General features: G+C 43.5%; 1 protein-coding gene across 7 annotated transcripts in view; it reads right to left on the reverse strand.

Annotated features, from left to right (window-relative positions):
• The window catches only part of DENND1A (DENN domain containing 1A), a gene marked incomplete at its 3' end in the record, with an annotated part of 147731 nt that overhangs the window by 65768 nt on the left and 58871 nt on the right, over positions 1-23092 (reverse strand). For all 7 annotated transcript variants that reach the window (XM_084219797.1, XM_084219795.1, XM_084219798.1 and 4 more), the window contains exons 6-11: positions 18474-18543; positions 17882-17962; positions 15741-15794; positions 12022-12132; positions 9642-9742; positions 3897-3942 (exon numbers count right to left, since the gene is read on the reverse strand). In XM_084219797.1, the coding sequence (XP_084075923.1) occupies positions 3897-3942; positions 9642-9742; positions 12022-12132; positions 15741-15794; positions 17882-17962; positions 18474-18543 (463 nt within the window). The remainder of the gene's footprint in view (positions 1-3896; positions 3943-9641; positions 9743-12021; positions 12133-15740; positions 15795-17881; positions 17963-18473; positions 18544-23092) is intronic.

Here is a 23092-nt window from a genome sequence, read left to right on the forward strand (position 1 = left end):
GGGGGATGTGCCCAAAAGTGCTCCCCAAATGCTTGTGGGGGGTTCTGAGAGCCCCAGCTCCACTCCCCTGGCTGCACAGGAGACATTATCGACACCAGGTGAGAACAGCCTCCATATCCTACCCCGAGTCACACAACAGGAACTTCACTGAGCATTTCTTTCCTCACATGAACATTTTTACTGATACCAGGTTGAAGTAGAACAAAAATCTACTCATATAGTTTTCATGATATACACCAGAGTCGTCTTTCCTTAGGAAAAGGTCAGGAGAACATTCAGAAATGCAATGTGCAGTTTCACACACAAATTCATCCTGGATATTCTTGCAAGAATTACAGTTCTGAAGTCCCAGAAAAAGTCCTTGAATAACTGGAATATTAATTTTAAAAGATACTAAATACTTTTGCAATGACTGATTCTTGCTCTAAAGGCTGGGTCTGTGCCCCAAACAGAGCAGGAAAGGGTGGATGTTCTCCTCAGTGGATCCCGGCACGCTGGAGTCGGCTGCCAGAGCTCCCCATCTCAGCGCCCAGCACAGCCATCCCCAGCAGTCAATCAAAACCACATGTGCCCCAGTTCCAGCAGGGAGCTCCTAGGTCAAGGGCACACCCCCTCCATCAGCACCATCACACTGATAACCTTCCTACACAAACAGTTGCAGAAACAATAGTTTCCTCTGACAAAATGTGAAAGGCTGCAACTACGTTTGACACAGCTTCTGACACACAGGGCAATTTTATATAATCTAAGACTAAAACAGCCTACAGTGCACGGGCAGAAAATAAGATAGTGAAAGGGGCGTGTTCTTTTGATAAGAGTTTCATTTTCCTATCTCATTATTTATCACTACTAAGTACTTATCTTCATCTAATATGAATTCAATTAGTTCCATAAGCATGTTCCATTATTCATGTGATAGCTCCAGCCTTGCTTATCCAACAGCTTATAAACTTTTAGCCTTCTTTGAAGTCACTTTATGGATTGCTAAATGGAAATCTTATAAAGAATGACTAACTAGGTGATGATAGAAAAGCTGAAAAATAAGAGCACAAAACACAGCTCTGTATTTTCTACCAAGGTTTTCCCCCATAAATCAGTTGGAGCCCTCTGACCTATAACAGGAGATTATCTTATCTCACAGGAGAACATTTCAGTCACAGCAAATTAGATTTAACAGTCAATGGATAGACTTGATATTTTAATCATAAGAAAAATTTGTCATTTTCCATTAAAATAACTGTTCCTTCTACAGAGCCCCCGTGGAACACTGGAAACTGCAAACTAACTTTAAGGTACGAAACAGCTCAGGAAAGATCTGTCGAGCTGAGAGAGGCTGGATTTTGCTTAAAATCACCAACACTTCTGCTTCTTCCAGAGGCCCCATTCCAACACTTGGATAGCAAAACCCACAGAAACAAGACTAGAGGTAGAAAATAATTGTTTACTATATCCCAAATCCCATCTTGCCTTCCCTGGCAAGATGAGGCTGCCATTAGTGCTGGCACAAGGAGGACAAATCCAGGCATGGAGCTGCTGGGGCAGAGCCTGAGCCCAGACCTACCTGCAGCACTCCCTGGGCTCCACACCAGGGCAAGGGTCCACCTGCCTCAGCCACAGTGCAAGGCTGGGAATGAGCCCTTCTCCTGACACTCAAAGGTGTGCATTAACAGAACGCTCCCAAAGTCCTATTTGTGACATTTCAGCATTTAGAGAAAAGGAATACTGAATAATGCCAGTAGTTTGTAGTTCTAGTTTATAAAATTATTTTGATATGGAAAAGATATTTTTAAACACACGTAACTGTCACGTCATGAGAAGAATTGCTGTTGCAACTACTGTTATTCTAAACAAAAAAATCACACAACTTTACATATGAAGGAAGGGACAAATAGAGTGAGCATTCAGCACCACAAACTAGAGGTAACCTAGGAAGTGTCCAGCTCATGTGACAAATGTCACCTTCCCTTGCCCAGGGCACAAAAATTCTGCAGCACTTGCCTCCAGACAGATCCAGCACCACTGTGGAATTTCACGTTATTTTTCAATGGAAAAAGCAGAGTTAGCTGCAAGATGCAGTTCTGTCTGTAACTGAATTTATCCATAAGAGCAGAGAAAACAGTTTGGTTTATTTATTTAATTTATTTGATAAGGCACTTTGAATAACTGTACTTTGCCAAAGCATGTCTGTGTTCCAGAATCTCTGGCTATTCAAAAGCCAGACTGGATTTAGTACTAAACAGATTTTTTCACGAGTTACTAAAATGGATGAAAATTGGCTTCTCCAAGAACAACTCCTTTTTTTGAGTTTTTACAGATGGAGTTTGGAAGGCCCACAGAGCCCTGCAGTCTGAAACACGGAGACAAAGGAAGAGGCAATGGATTTATGGAGCAAAGCAGGAGTGAGACATCACACAAAGCAACTCCAAGGTGTAATTATTAAATTTCTTTTCTATATCCATTCCCAGGCCAACCACAGAGCTTGTTGTGAGTACAAACATCTGTTAAAGCTGCCAAGTGTGTGTATGGAGATATTCCCCCAGCCCCTACCAGCTCTCTTCCATCTTTTACAGATACCACAATAATCACACCAATGATTGCCTGGGATGGATGTGGGGCAGGAAGTTTCTTGATCTGAATGAAGAATACATTTCTTCCTAGATATTCCCACACTCCTGCCTGTGTAGTATCCAAGGGTGACTATGAGTAGCCCCTTGAACAGAAGCATATGATGATGTGCAAACAAATGTACATATTGACTTTTAAACCAATTCACAAACACATTGTGCTGCAATTCTTTACTTGGTTTGGCAGTATAAAGGGCATAAAAAAATCATCTGTACCCAGGATGGTAAGGAGGAGAAAAAAGACATCCTGTACATTCAATCTATCTTTTCATGAAAAAACTGCCTTCTAAAATTACCTCCCATTAATGCTGGAAAAAGGGGGGATATTACACAGCACACACAAACACACAGGGCATCATTATTACCCACACTTGTCCTAGTGAAAGAATATTAATCAATATTTCTAGAAATTACACATTTTTATGGACAATACAAGAACAATTCCTTTATGTGATGTAAACCCCAGCTCTCTAAACTGTTCTGTACCCTGAACAGGAAGGCTCCATTTCCACACACAGGATCTAAAGCAGGGACACAGGTTCAGTCATGTCCAGGGGCACATGCAGAGCCAGCTCTCCAGCCCTGCCCCAAGGAGGCCGAGCTCCCTGGGCAGGAATGCCTCCTTCCACCCAGAGCATGCCTGGGGAAGGGGTACAGTCAGGGAGGATGAGGATTTCAGAGGCACCTTAAGTCAGCATCTTTTGTTGTCCCCCTGATACTTTTGAGGAAAGTCATCCACTGTTTCACCAGTGCTGGAAGCAAAAACAAATGTGCTACTTCCACTTTTAGAGTTTTTTTTAAAAAGTCACATGAATTACTGGGAATTGTTTATAGGAGAAGCTTTCTGTGAGGGCTGGTGCTCTGCCAGCTTTGTGTTAACATTAACTGCAAGTTCCTTCTTTTCAGATCTTTTGAACACTTAAAAAATTACAATCTGTCTGCAAAAGCCTAAAAGAGAACTGTAACTGTCAACATTGTGGTTTAATATCGACTCTGCCTTTGTGCCTGAGTCCAAGCAAGGCTCTGAAGTCATTCAATGAAGCCCCAGGGTGGGGAGGAGAGCACGAGAAGTCTGTCCAAGGAGCACCAGGACCAAACAGGGCTCCTGAACATTCCACGTTATCATGTGTGCCTCACTCAATTCCCCCAGCACTCCCAAATTAACAGCATTATTTCATTTTTAACCATATGAATGAATGTGTAATTGCTTGCAGAATCTGGCTCTAAATCATACCACTATATATAGTTTCAGAAATGGCGAGAGAGACTTACCTCCATCAAACTTAAGTGTATTCCAATGAGGTAGGGCATGGGGGCACTGTGGAGAGGAAAAGAAACACAGCTTTACATCCTCAGAACCCCAAATAACACACACGACTTATTAAATCAGCTACAGGAAAACACTGGGATACTGGATTAGGTTTTGCTTAAAAAATAATAGATAACATATACAAACAAATCACATGTGAACAAAGTGTTAGTCCATATTTTAAAGATGTTTTTTAGTATGCAGTAGTCTCCCACTCCTGTAACACAGAGAAAGTCTCTTGACAACAGAATTTCTAAGTGACTAAGTTTAGGCAGGTACCTAAGGACAGCAATTACACATAGACCTAACACTGGGGTCTTTTGTTAGAAAACCAACAAAATGTGTTATTGCAACTCTAAAAGCCTACACCGACTTTTCCAAGCATATTCTTCCAAAAACTGGACCCTGTTGTAGTGTCAAGTGGTTAATTTAATGTATACACATCACCCAGTAGAACAAGTTTTGAATTCTTTGAAGGAGTCCAAACACATTTTTAAGTAATTTACTTTTAAGTATAAATCTTGATATGTTTTCATTTGTAAAAGGAAACATAAAAAATGTTTTTGAAGATCCTGATAAACTCCAGAGTTCCTGGGACATCTGCTGATACCAATATTCCCCTCAGGACACAAAACTTCAGTACCTCAGAGGCTCTTAGGCCAGGTTTTAGCCTGGGACACAGGCGTGACACCTTTGTTAGCCCCAGTGTTTAAGGGGAGACTGATCTTCCCCAGGTGCCTTCCCTGACGTGAGCAAGCCCCGAGCAGGAGCAGCAGAGCCTGGATGGAGCTGCCTCTCGTGTCCAGGATTCCAAGGCTGAGCTGCTCGCAGCCTCCCCCTCGCAATCAGAGCCATCAGCGAGGCTGCCAGAGCTGCTAATTGCAAATATGGCACATCCTGCCTGCGAAACGCAGCGCACACAGACAGACACAACTTCTAAAATAGAGCCTCAGCTCGCTTTGGACACAGAAGCTCAAAGAGCTCATTTTCAATTTCAGATGAAAAAAAAAGAGAGAAATGTCACTGTACTGCCTTGGATTAAAATATCTCCCATATTGCTGCTCTAAGCTGGTGCCTACTGCTCAGTAAGAGCAGTACAGTACTGAAAAAGCTCCTGAGACACCAGGCCAGCAAAAATCCCTGCTTCTCCTTTTCCTGAGAAATACCTTAAAAAATATATTTACTGATAAGCATATTAATATTTATGTTGTTTATTAATACACCCCCTCAAACTGCCACTCTGTAGGATGCTCTACCGAGGTGGAAACAGCCCCCGCTGTAGAAATTCCATGTGAAACCAATTTTTTTTCCTTTCCGAGACATTAAACACATACAACATCCACAACCCCTTTGCAATTCACTGGCAGAACATTCCAGTGCCTTGCCCCACGTCACTGCAATGAGTGCACCCCGAGAGCCCCTTGGGACAGAGCCCAAAGGGGCTGCTACAGCACAGAATTATCCCCAGCGTTCTGCTTCCCGGGAATCCCACAGGTGGCAACTGGAACACGCGCCCAGGCCCCAGGGCAGAAGGTCTGAGTGCTCCCAGGACACTGCTCAGCTGAGCACTGCTTTGTCACGGACACGTTCGACTTGTGACAAATGCCACCTCTTCAGCTCCAGTGGCCACAGCCCAGGAGCAAGAGAGCAGCCAGGATTTTATACTGAGAGAATGAAGCACTGCTTCGGCTCTGGCTGCCCCGGCCCCTCCGGTGCCACCGCCACCAATGTGGTTCCAATTAAGGACTTCCAGCAACGCCACAGCTTCAATCCCCACGTACAAAGTCAGAACCTCTGCAGGAAGTCTTAACCCTGCAAGTGTCTCATCTAGTGGAAGCTCAGCTAACATAATGAAAGGAAGCAGGAAGAGTGCAGTGTTCCTGAAAACCAGCCATTTATTAACATCTCCAAACATAGCAAGAAGAGCTATGGCTCAAGATACATGGATCAGCTTTGGATGCAAAGGCTCATCTTTTCAATTTTGATGGGACAAACACTACATGTAAGAGTAATACAGCACATAAAATAATTACAGGGACTGCATAAATAACCTCAATAAAATTTATTTCTGGTAAAGAGCATAACAATTTCCAATAAAATCTACCAGAGAGATTCTATTCTTCCATCATCACTCATCAATATGACTGAATAGGAAACATACCTAGAAGTAAATGCCCCAAGTTCATGTCAGGCTTCATAAATTGTTTTTATCACCATTTCTCTTGACCATGAGTTAATCATAGGCCATTATTTAAGTAGACCTTTAGCATCCTGTGCAGGGGAATGTGGCGTGTCCCCCCTTCCCCACCCAGGGCACACTGAAACTGTCCCTCCTCACTGCCATTCAGGTCCCGAGACATGGAACACTCCAGCAGTTTTTAATATTTGATCAGGGTAGATCTGTACTTGCAAGACTTCCAAGTGAAGTTCAGCAAGATGCATCCCTTGTATAAAGGGCAGAAACACTCGGCACAACCTTTAATCCTTCTGGGAGCCCTGGCAGATTAAAGACTGCCCTTCAGAGCAGGCCTTCCCCACTGCTTGACACTTCATCAGTCCTGGGGCTTCTTACAGCCACAACTACTAATTACTCAAAGTTGTTTGCTGGCAGCCAATAGCCATTAAGTGCAAAATTAAGAAGTATCAGTTTCTACCACATGTATTTACTGCTCAAACAAAGTGCCTGCGTGAGCCTTTTGGAACAAAGAGAGGGGTCGTTACTCCTCTTGTGCTTTGCTGGCTCCCAAGGCAATCGGCCTTATTTATAATCAAATGAGTTATATAGGTAAATATCAAATCATTAAAGTAGCAATGCATAAGCATGAATATGGATTTTGGGGACATAATGGCTATATATTGCCCATTTATTACAGTTGCATTTTTACAATTTCTTTAATTCGTTTCCTTAGGCAAACTAGAGACCTCTTAATTATGCTCCCAAGAGGTGGGCAACTACTAATTGGAAGAGAAGCAGGTGAAATAGAGGGACATTTCTTCTTAAGTGAAAAAAGCCCAGCTTTAAAAAATACTGCAATTCACCAGGAAAGTAATGTAAAAGCCCAGGGATCTCCAAAAGGTTCCTATTTACAGCTATGCAGGGATTTCACCATTTTGCTTCATTGTTCCAGCAAAATGGATGAGAGCACATTTACCACATTCATGTCTTGCTCTGCAAACATTGACTTAACGGTGGCTGTCTCCACACAACTTGGTACTTCCCTCTCCAGGGCAATCTCCTGATTTCTCTTCACATTCTTCATTGAAATGCAACAAAATTCCCAAAATTTATTGGGGTAATTGATGCAAATTAGAAACCTGACGGCATAAATTGGAACAATGCGGGGAACACACAGCTCTCACCAGGAGAGCAGCTACAAGAGGCTTCAGTGAGTGCCCAGGTGTGCCAGGCTCAATGGCAATGCCCACCCAGAGCTCTCTGGGCAGGAATTTTTGTTTCCCAGCAGCAGGAGGACTGCAGCTCCGCCTCCACCTACTCCAGGAGCACATTGACTACATGCAGATTCAGAAAATAGGAGAAAGGGGGCTAAAAAAACTCCTGGAGAGAGGGCAAACTGTCCCAACAGAAGTGTTTGTTCAGCAGCTGTGCCAGGGTGCTCTCAGAACTTATTCATGTTGGCTGCTAAGCTGTCTGTCTGATAGAAAAGACTGTTTTAATCACCCTACAAAATGTACTGTTTCTCCTGATGACAAAGCTCTGGGGCTCAGCACACACTCAGCTGTGTCCCAGCTCAGCAAAGCCAGGCTCTTCTCAGGGCTCATTTTAAACACATTCACTAGAGCAAGAAGGAAGCAAACAGTCACAGTGGGAGTGGTTTCATGGAAACAGAAACAAAGTGGGCAAAGTAGTGAGGAAAATTGATACACTGCTTCCTTCACATCACCAAATGCTTGAATTTCCAATAAAATAGATGGACAAGATCTGGCCAAATTCAAATAGTTGTATGTGCCTGACTATCGAGGGTTGGTGGCAGCACCTCACTCACCAGGACTTCTGGCACCCGCTGGCATGTGCTCTAAACAAACAAAACCCAACCAAACAACCCCAAACCAGGCACCAGCAGAGCAGCTGTGCTTCTGTACTTCCTCTCTTGATCTGCACTCAAAGGAACAAGCAATTGTGCATTAAGCTGTGGTCTCTAGTGACAGTATTTTAGTCTCCTCCACCAAAAATGTTTCCCTGGGCTGAAAATACATTAAAGAGCAGTCCCTAATTAAAAGATACAAATAAAGGATAGCAGTCTATGCCTTGCTTCCCCTCCTGCCCCTTGTCCTCAACAATCTACATGACAGGGATGAGGTGACTGAAGTCATTCCAGCCCCATGGAGGATCCACCAGCAGCACTGAGTCAGCACCCCCACTACAGAGCAAGTGCATTGAGAGCAAACATTTGGGAGACACAGTCTTTCAGCATTTCCAGTTCTGAGGGAAGGTACACCAGTGAGGAGTGCAGGGGAACAGAAATAGTAAGTTAAAGAAAACCCTTTCAAGAGGGAAATGGGAAGGAAAAGGCAAATAATCACAGGTGGAATATACTTTTTTCAAAAAACTTTCAAAGATCTCGAGTGACACACTCTATCCATCCTTCTGTGAGTTTCAAAAGAGCAGGAGAAGATTCAAAACATCACAGCACAGTCAGTAAATGAGCACAGCCAACTGAATGAACAAGATATTCTGTATTCATAAGAACTGAAGAATTCTTATTGCTTCAAGTTTTGCTCCCATTTCAGCTCTCTAAAATTCTTATGTCATATTTGCAAAAGAAATTACCAGGCATTAATTAAAATTAAATGGAACTCTTTTATTTTAAATAATCTCAGGTCATTTCCCTTTAGCAGCAGACACCAGGAAGCAGAAATACTGCCTTAAAGCAGGGAGCCGATTGTTCTGTCCTTCCAGGCAAAAATGACATCTCCAAGACCACGTGGTTACAAAAGAGATGGTGGACTCTGTTTTGGGAAATATTTTATGGCTCATAAATTGTTGCTAAATTGACTTACTCAAACAATGACGGAGTGTGCAGCTACCTCTCCAATTAAAGTTCCTGGCTGGGTAAGGAAATCAGTTGTTGCATTTCTGAGCCGCTTAACAGTTGTACATTTTGAAATCATTCTTTGCACACAGCCTGGCTCTCTCCTGCCATGGCTGGGTGTTGGCCACCCAAGAATCCCCTTGGTGATGTTCAGTGACTCCTGCCTTTCTCTCCTGCCCCAGGGTTTGCTTTTTCACCCTCTGGGCGGGCCCCTGGCCCTGCCTTTGTCAGGAAGTCCATGAAAAACCGATCTGAGCCCTGGAGCAGCAGGTACCTGAGGGGAGCTGGGGCAGCCTCTCCAAGTGTTAATTACACGTGAGAAGCCCATTATCCAGGGTCAGGCACCTGCTGGCACTGCAAATGACTGGGACCTGCCCTTCCTGCACAGGGAGCCAGGGAAGGCTCATTTCCTCAAGAGATAACTCTTTAGATTCCTGACACAGGCGCACACAACATTTAAATCAGCTGCACAGGAGCAAACGTCCTTTAAAGCTGCACAATTTGGTTTCCAGGCCTCCACTCACTGCTGGTTATCCAGCCGGATCCCCAGGAGCAGCTCCACGCTCACCCTAAGCCATGTGCCCAGGGCTGTGGCTGAGGGACACGCACACCCCTCCAGAACACACCCCCAGGGGCTGCACACACCGAGGGCCTTACCAGCAGTAGTCCAGGAGATGTGGGGGCAGGACAGGAATGTAAACGTGCTGCCAGAACATGGGGTAGAGCATGGCTGCAGACCCATGGATGCAGGCAGTTAACTGAAAAACACAGAGAACCCCAGCGTAAGTGAGACAAACCCCAAGCTTCAAATGGTAACTTGGAGGCAAGAGAGTAAAGAATCAATTCTGCTTTCCTATCAATGCTTTATTAGAAAATACACAGCACTGCTTTCCCTCAGGAGCTAGATCAGAGAATATGCAGCAAAATTTAACAGGAATACCCATTTTAACATTTTGAGAAATTATCTGCACTTCCATTTGTAGAGAAGAAGAACAAAATCCAAGCAAACAGCTATAACTTCTCCATAGGTTCAGTACATATGGTTTATAAAATAGCTAACAAACACAGCTTTGTTCAGTTACCTCTAAATCTTATTCAGCTTAAGGATATAAGGATATTTAAAATCAAAATTTGAATTTAAGATCATGTATTGTAGCACAGAATTCATTCCACCATAAAAGCCTTCCTACCCAGGGTGGTGTCATTTTCTCTCTCTTACCTGGTACCACATTCAAGCCCTAAGTCTGAAGTGTGTCTCCCAGCGCTAACAGAAATGAACTGCAAACAGGTCCCTTCCACTTTTGTGTTAAAAAGCTAAAAGCTCCAAACAAAGGCAGCAGCCCCTGAGCAGCCCCCCAGGATGGCTGCACTCGGGGACTGGGGGGTTTGGTTCCTTTCCAGGGACAAGGTCTTGGCACTGCCAAGCACAGGCTGAGAGCAGAGAATGTTCCTGGGCTGGAACGGCGAGCGGCAACCGCTGGCTCCGGCCCAGCTCCTCAAACCTGCCTCACACTGTCACTCCAATCTGCCAGCAGTTTATAGAGAAACTTGTAAGCTAAGAACACACAGTATGAATACCCCTCCCTCCCAAGAACCAGACGTGCTTTTATCTTGGACAGAGGCAAAAGGAAGAGAAATAGCAGAAAGAGACCCAGCCCCACTTGTGAACTGGCTCATTAAGGAAGGCACAGTGACAGGTAAGTAATTCCTCTTCCCAGGCTCTGTCACAAAGGGAGAGATTAAACCAACCAACCACACAACCTCTGAAATGCTTTGGGCAGCCCTTCTCTTCTTCTCTCCTCTCTGATCATTTACTGTTCTTTTCATTCTGTAGGTTGCTGAAATAAACACCTCTCCTTCATTTCATTTTATTCCATTACCAGACCTAGATGGAATTTTCCTTATTTTAGTAGTGAGGACACAGAACATGTGGCAGATAGAGAAGTTAAAATTTTACAAGTTTTCTATGGCATTAAACTTAATAATACCTAAATGCTTTCAGTTAAATGTGGGATTGATTGTAAACATTATTAATAACTGTTATCAGGTGCCAGAGGCTATTATAATTCTCCTTTCGCTTACTTTCAAAATGATCTTATGATAGTTATTCTGGGATTAAGTCTGAGGTCTTACTCCTCTCATTTCTCTGCCCTGTGCTGACAGATCATCGTTGGTTTTTTTGGGTTTGTGGACATGGCTCCAGCCTTGCAGAGCACTCACAATGCCACGGAGCAGTTTGAATCTCAAGCACCAAGCAGGTCTGGTTGTACAGCCAGACACCAGTTACAGCCCCAGGAAATGGAAATGGCAGCTGTACCTCAGCCAGGACTGCTCGAGTGCTCAGCCCACGGCACTAGAAACCAAAATTAGTTAAACCATCTTCAGCACTGACAAAGGAAAGCAATCAATAGCCATTTACAGAGCAAACACGACCACAGAGCATTTGCTTTCATAAAGAAAATCACAATCTTATTGACTGCTAAACCTTGAAATGCATAACACAAAACTTTGAACTGAATCAAGCCCTGCGCTTGTTTTGATCTCCAGCCATTTTTAGAAGAGAGTACTCTAGAATATTCAGCAGCTTTCATCTCTCAGACACTTGACGGAGCCTAAGGAGCATTAAGACTAAACCTTATCAAACACAACTGCAAAACTGTGCATTGTCAAAGCACTTTAGCCCACTCCTCTGGTCCGTCCAGGAGAGGTCACTGGAATATCCATTTGACAGTGTCATTTATCTCTTTTTTTCCCCTGTCAAATAAATTCTGAATAAAGGACTTCACTATGGCATAAGTCTTTGAACATTCGTGTACCAAACAGCCACAAAAATGCCTGTACCCAAAAAATTCTTTTGAAATCAGGGGCCAACAGAAGTTCCACAAAATCCTCCCAATAAGGCACAGAACTGAGCTGGGGCTGCATAACTGAGGTTGAAAGATAGACCTGGAGATAATCAGTTAATTTCCTACATATGACTGTAATTAAAAGAAATTAAATACTGTGAATAGAGGAAATTCTTGTGCACTTTACTTACAGTGCTCAGCTTACTACAGCAAATGAGGATGCGGCGCTCGTACAGCATACTGGCGTAGAGATGCAGCATGTTGTTGACATCAACTGCTACAAAATACTCTGTCAGATTTCTCTGGGGAGAGAGAAAAATCATTTTTGACTCATGATATTACAAAACCAAGTGTCCTTAACAAATAAAACCAAAAAACCAAACGAAAAAAATCCCCAAACCAAAGAGATTTCATCCTTCTATTGTGCTACATCCAGTAGATGTAGCAGATTTCATCTTATGGCAGAAGCCTTTCTAACTGCAGTATCTCTCCCCTAAGTTTTGGGAAGCTGGGTCTTGGAGTAATAAAAGTGATGATGTTTCACACACAGCTTTTGAATACAAGATACTTCTCTGAGAAAAAAAAAGTTCTGTCACTTTATGGAGACTTCAAAGCTGCCTGATAAAATATCGAAAACCCACATCCCAAAACTTAAAGCAGCTCTCAGAGGCCAGTTCTAGTACATCAAATTCAGTTGTGAGCTCAGCCTGTGCTCAAAGAATTCTGACTATTGGGAACACATCTGGTCATTTCACACACACAAACCCAGCTGTCTGAACTGAACCCCTCACTTCGGGCACTCGGACACCCCTGGGTGGGAGACAGGAGCACTTCCCTGGGGAGGCTGAGGAAGGAGGAAGGGAATTCTCTCTGAGCACTTCACTTCTTAAAACAGAGAAATTAAAGAAAAGGGGAGAGGTGGAGGAAAAGGTAATACCCATAAATGCTGAATTAGGGAATTTGTTTCCAAATAGCTTCTTACAGACATGAAAGGGTTGCTGTAGGATAAAGACAGCCTTATACAAAAAGCACATGTGAGAGAAAAATTAGATTAGTCATGAATTCAAGTGCAATCTTAATCATCCTTAAATAAAAAAGTGCAGAAAAGCAAAAAGCAAATATGATTTAGAAACTTAAAGAAGCTCAACAAAGCCTATTAGCACTTTTGACAGATCCAAGATACTTGGCCTGAGAAGTCTGCCAAGATGCTTCATACTGTGCAAAAATATGTTCCCCAGCTTGCCATCCAAACACAAAGAGCTGAAGGAAAATTAAGCATTGTATTTGGGAGACTTTGGTACCAGTATGTAGAGGGATAAAAACTGAGCTCATTATGGTTGGCTTCAAACATGTAAAATAAAACAATCATTCAGGTCTTTGTTACAGCAGAGCTGGAGCCACAGACAGGTACAGTCAAAGGAGAAAAAAAAAAAAGCCAACACATTTTGCCAAAAACCTATTAAACTATCATGTACTTTTTCTGTATTTCTCATCCCATCTGTGCTGATTAACATGATATTTTTGTCTAAACATAAGCTGTCTTCTCTAGGCTCTTCTTCCCCCTCTCACCCACCCTTCCACCACGCCAAAACACAGCGCGTGACGACACAATTCCTGCTAATAGTGGGAATTAAAAGAATTTTTAAGGAGCCCTGAACTCCCTTTGATGCCACCCAACTCAGGGGCACAGCAAAAGCAGCACACAGTCCCTGCATCCAGCCTGAGGATGCAGCCCTGCTCCACACGGATGTGTTTGTGAGGCAACAGCCTCCACTGCAAGAGGAAAAGAGACGTGGGGACTCGATTTGCAATTGTTCTTTCATCGAGTTTATTGTGATGACATGACACACAAATGTACCTTCAGATGGAAAGATTTATAAGGTTTCTGTCTTGTCTGCTCTCAGAGATTTGCCAAGGACACCTGGGAACCATGTGGGCTGCATGGAAATGTATTGGTACTGAGGAGATTCACGTGTTCCCTCGAAGTTGTATTTATAAGAAAGCTGTCAGCTCTGAAGCTGAAATTGGGACTTACACATGTATTTTGAAAGACATGTCTCGTAAGTGACAAAACCATGAATGAGTTAAATAAATACAAATGAAAGCGTTCCAGTTTGCAGGGTAATTGTTATGTATTTGGCTTCCTAGGATTTAAACCTTTCTTGGGGCAGTAAAAAGGGGGATTTTCAGAACAGCTATCCCCACTCCTCTCAAAATTCACCAAGAGCGCTACCAAGCTCCCTCACACACTTCTTTGAAAGTTTATTCCCAGATCAATCATCCATCTGATCATTTGCTATCAAATATCAATAAACACACTGACTACACTGACTTCTGAGGTTAAAAATCACTTCTTCTCTTCCACCATTGTCTGAAGAGGAAGATGGACTGAGTGATACAAAAATACACAGGACATCATACCCAAGAAAATGCCATCATTTCAGCCTGTTAACTTACCTGCTACTTCTGAAACACAACAGCTAGTACCAGGAATTTCAGTCTTGCACTGTATTTCCTGCAACCAGCCCCATTTATTTCTGAAGTCACTCTGCATTTACACACCCATCACACCACTCACATCTCCTGAAGCAGGGAATGAGCTGCTGTTACAGAAAAGTGCCCATGCTAAATGGCTCTGTGACTCATTAAACACATTGGTCTGACACAAAGTCAGGTAATTCCAAGAGGTTTGTTAACATTCCAAACAGAGCTCTCTGCAGCTCTCCACTCATCATCACATCCAACTCTGAAGTTTGGCACCACTAAAACTTTTGCTGATATTTTAGCAAATATTATTATTAGTGTTTTAAATATTATTAGCGTTTTAAATGCAATTCCTGGTAAGATGTGTGGAATTTTTAATGAATCAGGTCAATTGATTAAAATACAGCAGACTATGCCCATTTAATCTCCTTGTATGCCCATCTAATCTTCCCTAATATGCTCCACTTCCACAGGAAAGTTGCTTTAACAGGTAGATAAAAACCTCTTAAGAAATTACACAACCCTGGGATAGTGGAAGGTGTTGCTGCCCATGGCATGGAGTGGCACTGGATGGGCTTTAAGGTCCCTTCCAACCAAATCATTCTGGGATTTTATGATTCTGTGTATTAGGACAAGATTTGATGGCTGGTTTAGACTCAGGAACTGATTCCTGAATTACACCCAGCATATCATATTTGCACAAAAATAAAGCACCTCAGAAGAAAGAGCACATCTATTAAATTTCCTGTCAGAATATGTGTCAGTATGAAGAGTCTGCAACACAGAAAAACCAGCAACAGTGTTTTGAAAGGCAAACAAAAAGCCCCGAATGCTATCTGCTATACAAATCACCCACAAATGAGATGGAATGTCTTGATGATTCCCTTTTTCCTTTCATGCCATCAACTGAAGGATATGATGCTGAGACCGACCGCAAAATGCTCAGGGAAGAAAACTGAGATGTCAGGCACAGGAGTTTGGCTGAGACAGAGCAGGAGCACATTAAAGAGTATTTAAGAGAAGCAAATGCCAGCATTGTCTCCCCACAGACTGATCATCTGGCTGGAAAGCTGAGCCAGGCTGGAGCACACACGACTGTGTGAGGCTTAACAAGTCTCCCAAAAAGTGGCTCTGAAGGGCCCAGGTGTGCTTGGCATTCTCAGGAGCCACCCAGCAAGCAGAGTATTTTCCCTGCTCTCTCAGGTCATTCTTGCAGAGGGGTGGAAGTGAAGGGTTAGCAGAGCTGCTGTTTTATTCACATCAATCTGCCCATCAGTACCTTCTCCTTCACACAGTTCAGCCTTTAACCACACATGCAGATTGTCAGTGCCTGAATGCTCAGTATTTTACAGAATAAAACCTATCCCAAACAGGGCAATATTTGTCATCTATATAGCTGCTGTATAGGGTCCTCCCAAATACTCACATTTTCAGGTATACTGGGAAGCTCTCTGGTGTCAGGCACAGTAAAGTAAGAGTGCTACAAAAAGAGCAAATATTGATTATTTCAATAATGTTGAAAGCAATCTAAATTTATTGCTTGGTATTGGTATCAGCAGGAAGAGCAGTTGCTCAGCTAAGTAAAAATGACAGAACCTTCGTTACCAACTACCAGCCTGAGCTCTCTGTCCTGGATTCTACAGGCTGGGTTCCCAGATCACAGGGGCAACAGGAAATGCAGTAAGATAGAAAGTATCAAATGCTCATGGAAAGTTATATTCCATGGTTTTGTTCTTCAGAGCTGCTGCCACAGACAGCCTCACAGTGGCTGTGACAGATGCCAAGGAAACTCCAGGCAGGCTGGAACTCAAGCTATCTTTGCCCAGCCCACGGCAGGATGGACTTCAGGAAGCAGCAGCAGGCAGGGCCTCCTCTGACTCACAGCACCGGAGAGGCTCATTCCAGCCAAGGGGGAACTTATGGAAATGTACTGGGAAATGCTTCCTAAGGTTCAATGCCTGCTTACCTGAGAAATACTGAAAAGTTCTAGGTCACTTTTATACACCCTAAAAGCACACTTTGAAAGACCATATTGCTTTCATGTTTTCATAATCCATTACACTGTTCAATATTTTTAACTGTCTGCATTCCAGGAGCCCAGGTTCACTGCAGCTCCCAGTCTGAGCACAGATACTTCCATGATCCTTAGTCAGGGCTTTGGAAAGGAGAGAATGGGACTTGTATACAAGTCATATAATTTTTAAGATTTTCACAATTTGTCTTAGGGCTACTTATTAATTACTGGCTGAAGCCTTAAAGGCTGTTCCATCCTTGGCATAGCTCCACAACTGGCACAATTCTCTTGCACACATATCTCAGCCATCTCGGTGCTTCCTGATCAGGCTGTAACCTGAAGTAGCAGGCGGGCACCACAGCTCCAGTGAACGGAGAGAATTGTGTTTTAAATGAGAAACACAAGTTTTGCTTTCTGATGCTTCACTGCTTTGGTTTGGTTTGGTTGCAAAGATGCAATGCCAAGGCCGAGGAGCAGCACTCAGAGCTGCACCACACAGAGGAACCTCACCCTGACCCCGCAATGGGCTCAGGAACAGCCAAAATAAAATCAGAAGGACACGGTCCCTGGGCTGCTTTTTTCTATCTTTTCTTGCTCCATTGCCCATGAAATGTCTGAGACAAGGGGAGACAGGCAGCATTCCTTGGAACCACTGGTATGAAAAAACTGGAATATCCCCACTGCCCCTGGCCTTGGGAGACATCTCATACCCTAAACAGAAATGCTGCTCCTCAAGAGGGGTCTTGGAGGGGCTGGGGACGTGTCCAGGGCCAGCTGGGACCAGCAGGGCCACACACTGCAGTGCCAGCCTTGGGGGGAGCAAGGGGCATGAGCTGCTTCGTGCCTGGAGGTGCTTTAGGAGGAGTAAAGGAAATGCAAGGGAGACTTCCCAGGAGGGTCCTCATGAACTCTCAGCTGGCAGCAGCAGCAAGGAGCATCTGCAGTGCTCACCACAGCCTGCAGCACAAGGCTGTGCTGCTGAAGTGAAGACAAAATCCCCAAAAGATTAAATTCAAAATACAATCCCACTAATAAAAGCGCACATCTATACAGTCAGCGTGCTTTGCTTAATTTTCTCACAAAATATAAAAATGAAATAAATTCTTTGTTGTGTGAGTTTTTTTGAGGCAGGGGGAAGGAAGAGAAGGAACCAGAAAATGTGATGAGCAGTCAATACTCCCTGTGACAGGTAAGTGCCTGTTTGCTTCCCAGCCTGCTCCCCCTTCAAACTCCCAGGGCCAGGAGCTGTGCAGAAGTGTGGGCAATAAATGTCCTGTTGGTGCTCCTGACCTCCTGCAGGTCACCCAGGATATGGAGAGACATTCCCAGGGGAATACACACAGCCTTCCTCCAATCAACTGCATTTCAAAGACATCTGAGGTTAGGAGAGGGAAGCAGGGGGCCCCAGTTGTGAAAAGGGAATTTCACAGCCCCTCACAGGAAAACAACACCTGTGTACAAGCTCCAGGAGAGAGGATTGCTTTTGACATTCCTCTAGTATGACATGGAATGAATATTAAACACCTTAGCTTACATCTCCCCCCCCCACTTACCACTCCAAGATGAACAGAGGTTCCTGGCTCAGGGATGGTGAGTTTATGAAATGTTTCTAGGAGCTCACTCCTCTGACTATCCTGAAATGAGAATAAACCAGGAATATTGAGCAAACACTGCTGCACCAGGTAAACCCCAAGGCAGAAGGGCAAGGTAGGCCAGAGGGCTGGCTAAACATTTTGTATTTGCAAGATCAGTTCTGCTTTTACTGCCCATGATAAACTTGGATCAGAGAGCTGGCAGAGACTGATGGGACTCTGCAATATGGGAACAGCAGAATTACAGGAACTGTGCTGGACACAGCTCAGGGAGTCAGGAAAGCCAGCATGGGTGACTGCAGGGACTTGGGTCGGATCCACAGCCACAGTCTCGCTCTTTATCTTTTTCAAAAAGAAAATTAAATGTGTATTTATTTTTGAGAGGCCCTTGCCAAGCTGAGTATGATCTTCTGTATCACTGCATCATATGGATTAATAATTCACATGGTCATCTCTGATAGAAGCACTTCTTCAAACAGCTTCTTTCATCCTCTCACCCTCATTCATTTGATATTGGGATAGGAAAAGGAGGATCAGTATTTTAGAATAATACCTGTCCTTTTGCTGAATAATCTGCCAAGACATTGAGCAGTTTATAAAAGACTTCAAACCACGGGAGGTAACTGGAATGAAAAAGAAAAATGAAAAAAAAAGAAAAGACAGTTATTTTGGTTTGAATCCTAGTACAAGTGGACTTCAAAAATTGAATAATCAGTATCTCAGTTTTTAATTGTTTCAAAACCTCATTCCATCACTGTATTTGGCCTGGCCCTTGCTTCAGTCAAACAGAAACTTCACCTTCAGTACGTGCACACAACTTCCAAATGAGAGGAAGAAACAAAATTAAAAGGGGAACATGCAGAAAAATCACAACTTTTTCATTTACTTCACATCTCCACTCCACAAAGTAAGACAGTGAGGATGCTCCTTTTCCCGGCAGCTTTCCTCGGATTCTGTGCCCTGTTTTCATGGCACAGTTCTGTATTTCAATCCCTTTCCCAACACCAGTCAGGAATTTCCCTCGGCTGCAGCCAATGCAAAGCCAGCCAGAGATGCACTCCCTGATGCTCTTTAATCACAGCTGCTTTCTGAAGCAAATGGATTCTATTTTGATATTGTTACACAGGATTTAAAGTTTTTATAAAATATGACTACATCCTGACAGCTGTAAGGAATGGAGTGCCCTGTGGTCCCTGGCTGTGCAGCTCTGGTGATAAATGAGGTGAGAAGCTCTCTATGAGACAGACAAAGTGACTGGCACTCCATCATTAGCGTTTGTTTGAAGCCTGCAAATGCTACTGTAAAATGTAAGTAGCTAATCAAAATATACTGATAAGCAACTTAACTTTTCATGTTATATGACAGTATTATCATTTAAATTAATACGCTCTAAACATCTTTACAAAGCGTGTATTCGAATAGAGCAGAAAGACAGACAATTACCACTTGAAACAGCATTTAAGTTTGACATTATATTGTAAACAATCCAGAAGGATTAGGTAGAAGATAAGTTTCTTTCTTTCTGTTTAGTTAAATAAACTTCAGCAGAGTTAAAAGCCATTACAAGAGTAACAAGGAATCCTCTCCAAACATATCTGCTAAGTAGAGATTAAGAACCTGGTAAACAAATCCGTGCAAGGCATCTATCAAAAGAGTTTGAGAAGACAGAAAAGCAGGAAGGCAGAAAGCTCCCTGGCAGTGGAAAACCAAAGCTGCTTCCACAGAGGCACCATTAAAATTTCCACCTAATCGCTCAGACTTGGCCAGAAAAACACATTTACAGAGTTAAAATGAGAGTCCTCAAAACCATTACTGTGCTCCTAATGTCTGTGTGCCATGTCTTGTAAAAGAGGAAAACAAAAGCAGATTCCCCCAGGCCTCCACCTCCCCAGGGCAGATGGAGCAGGGACCCGAGGGGCCAACGCTGAGCCCCCAGACTGGGGCAGGTCCTGGGTGTCCTTCAGAGCTTCCCCCACCTGCCCTGCCAGGGCCTGTGCCCACTGCTGAGTCTTCCTGCAGCTCCCAGGGGCTTCCTGCATTACCAGCACACACCCAACATGGCACAGCTGCAGAATGAGAATGCTCCAGCCCAAACCAACTTTACATTTTTACTGGGCCCTAGGAAAGAGCCACTATGATTCCAATAAAAATAGCCCAGATACATCTCGTATTCACACACTGTCAAAACACCAGCAAACCCCCCCCAGAAGCAGACACAGCCCCATTTCTGCCACCCCTGTGACTCCCTGGCTTTCCCTTCTCTTCCCCAGTATCCCCTGATGAACCTATTGTCCTTTTTTTGACATGCACTCCTCCTTGTTTCCCAATGATGGGTTAGCATCTCATCATAACTGCTGCTTTTTCTATTTTGAGAATAACTTCCCATTTTGAGGACAGTGTCACAGCTTGGAGTCTGAGGAAATGAGCTGGTATTTGAAGCAGAACTCATCCCTCCACAACACATGGGGATCTGTGTGGCTCCTGCTCAAGAGAGGGGCAAGACAAACAAAGACAAACCCACCACAAAATTGTGCAAACTATGCAGACAATCTCACTTCAGTTTTCATCCCCCTCCATTGTCACTACACAATTCAGGATCTCTCTCAGCCCAAAATTTCTGGATACATTAGAAAGCTAATTTATCCTGCCATCTTCAACACTCTTACTTCATCACTTAATCCATGTGTCGACTAGTCAAGAATAAACCAGTTCTGCTTTTGTTAGACCAAACTGTGACTAGTTAAAGTTGAAAAAAATCTAAAAAAATCCCCTAAGAAATACAGCTATCTGAATTTGTTTCTAGATGTCTACCAAAAGGAAAAAGGAAAAAATTGTGGATTTTTTTTCTTACAGAAAGCAAAGCCTCAAGGCAGCCTTTAAACACTCCTCCAAAGAAACACAGGCAGAGTTTATAACCCAAAATTTTCTGTACCGTGTGGACCTTAAGTAGCACAACTGGTAGCACTACTGAAGATTTATGGCTTATGACTTGCTCATATTTAATTTGTAACCAAACACTTCCCCTTCCTCTTAGCTCCCTCAGAAGTTTTGATTAACTCTTGTTTTCACAGGTCAGAGGTTAAGCAAAGGAAGGGAAGCTCTGCAGTGAGATTGCCCAGAGCCAGCGGAGCCGCCCCTCGCACAGCCCAGCCCCTGCAGGGCTGTGTCTGAGCACAGCCACATCGGGGCAGAGAAAACACAAACAAAGGGCCAATCTGCAATTTCAGCTCTTCCTTAGCTTTTGGCTTACTCTTAGAAAGGTGAATCTGCAGTGAAGTCAACATTAAAAAGGAGAGGTTTTCCAGTGCTATTTGTAGCCGCAAGCAGGAAGGAGGATGCAATAGCAGGATTCCCAACCTGAGAATGCTGAACTCATCCAACCCAGCTTCCAGGGAGCACTCCAGGGTTTGGGAACCTTGTCAGCAAAACCCCTCCGTGTTCCAGTGCAGCGGCAGCAAACCCTAGTGGCAAGGGGGGCCTTTTCAAATGATTGATGAAGATTTGCCAATTACCATAGCAACTGTTTATAAAAGTAATGTTTACCACTGCCAGCTCCAGCATTCCATTTACTGGGGTGCTGACACCATGAAAAAGCAGAGCCAACACTTGTGGAAGGGTACCTGAGGCTCCTCTGGAGCTGTGAAGTCCCACCTTGGCTCACAGCCCCTGGAGCGCCAGAGCAGCTCCTGGGCCGTGTAGAGGCTGAGCTGCACTCGGGCACAACTCTTGTTGGAAAGCTATGTGACTCAGTAACTAGTCTGACATCAACACATATCTGCAGCATCTCCTCCTAGACTGAGTTGCAAGCACACATAACTTTTACTCCTTCCATTCACACAGATCAGAAGTGGAATTTTTAACACGTATTTATTTATAACACATACTATATATATTTTGATAACAGCATAACCAACTGCCATCTCCCTTGCAAAACAGAACAGTCATTTCCATTTTGCAGATGGGCACACTTCTCTGTGGTGACAGGCTTACAAAATCTGTCTGTATTAGCCAGGATTGGTTTCATGGAGTTCCCAAATCTTGACCTTTTTGCTCAGCACAATAATCTACAGTGACCTAGAAGACAGAATGCAATCATGACCTCAGTTATTACATGAACTATAGACACAACATCACTAACTTCACTGACAAAAGTGTAAGGAAGAGGAAACTCAGGCCAAATGCATCTCCTGCCAGCACTACTCCTGCACGTGCCACTAAAACACCCAGTGCCTCAGCTCCTGGACTCTGAAGAACAGACAATAACAAATAATAACTCCCCTGGGCCCAGCCCTTGGCTGTGGCAGTGATGTCACCTTGGAGCCCAGCAGGGAGACACTCTGCAGCAGGAGTGACCTGTGCCACATGGGCAGCTGCTTCTCTCCCTGTCCCCTCCACACCATCACTGTAACCAACAGCAAAACTCCAGCACAGCTAGGAGAGTGCTGAAAATCCCAAGGAAGATCCAGCAGATTGAAAAAAGAGCTGGAAGTATTATTATTATTATTATTATTATTACTACTATCTGCCATTTTCACTTTCAATGTATGAACCCAGTGAAGGTTCCTGGTGAAGCAGAACACATTTTCTGACTCACAGTGCCTGTCAATTCCTACAGAACAAACGACAGAGCCTCAGCAGGAGCTCAGAAGGATCTTTGTGGATAATCCCAACACTGTCTTTGAAAAAATGCAAGGATGTAAAACATATCAAAAGTTACTCCAGTCTCCTGGTGACTTGCTATCTTAGGACTTCTTGCATTTGAAGATAAAACTCTGCAATTCAAAATTAAATCCAATATTGCTTCTTTCCATCCTCCTGTACCTGGCAACTAATGATCCTCCCCTCAGCCAGCATTATTCCTAACCATGGAATCACATTCTATTTTAGGTTACTAATGGTTCTAATGATGAACTAAGTTATGTTTGTCAAGCCACAGTGCTCTTCAGGGCTTCTATGAAAACATGACTTTAAATAGCAAAAACACACACTCAAAACACCTTTTCCTTCCCTTCATTAAAAGTTTTAATTTCCCTTTTTAATTCTTTCTAAATTTCACCTGAATTTTTTACAGTTAAGATGAAGTAAAATGACATTAAACTACCGATTTTTAAAACTAATCCCATTTCTCTGCTCAGGAGAGGGATGACTCTCCACATGCTATTATTTTCCTTG

This window comes from Fringilla coelebs, assembly GCF_963513975.1.
Source record: "Fringilla coelebs genome assembly, chromosome: 21".
Classification (NCBI taxonomy): domain Eukaryota; kingdom Metazoa; phylum Chordata; class Aves; order Passeriformes; family Fringillidae; genus Fringilla; species Fringilla coelebs.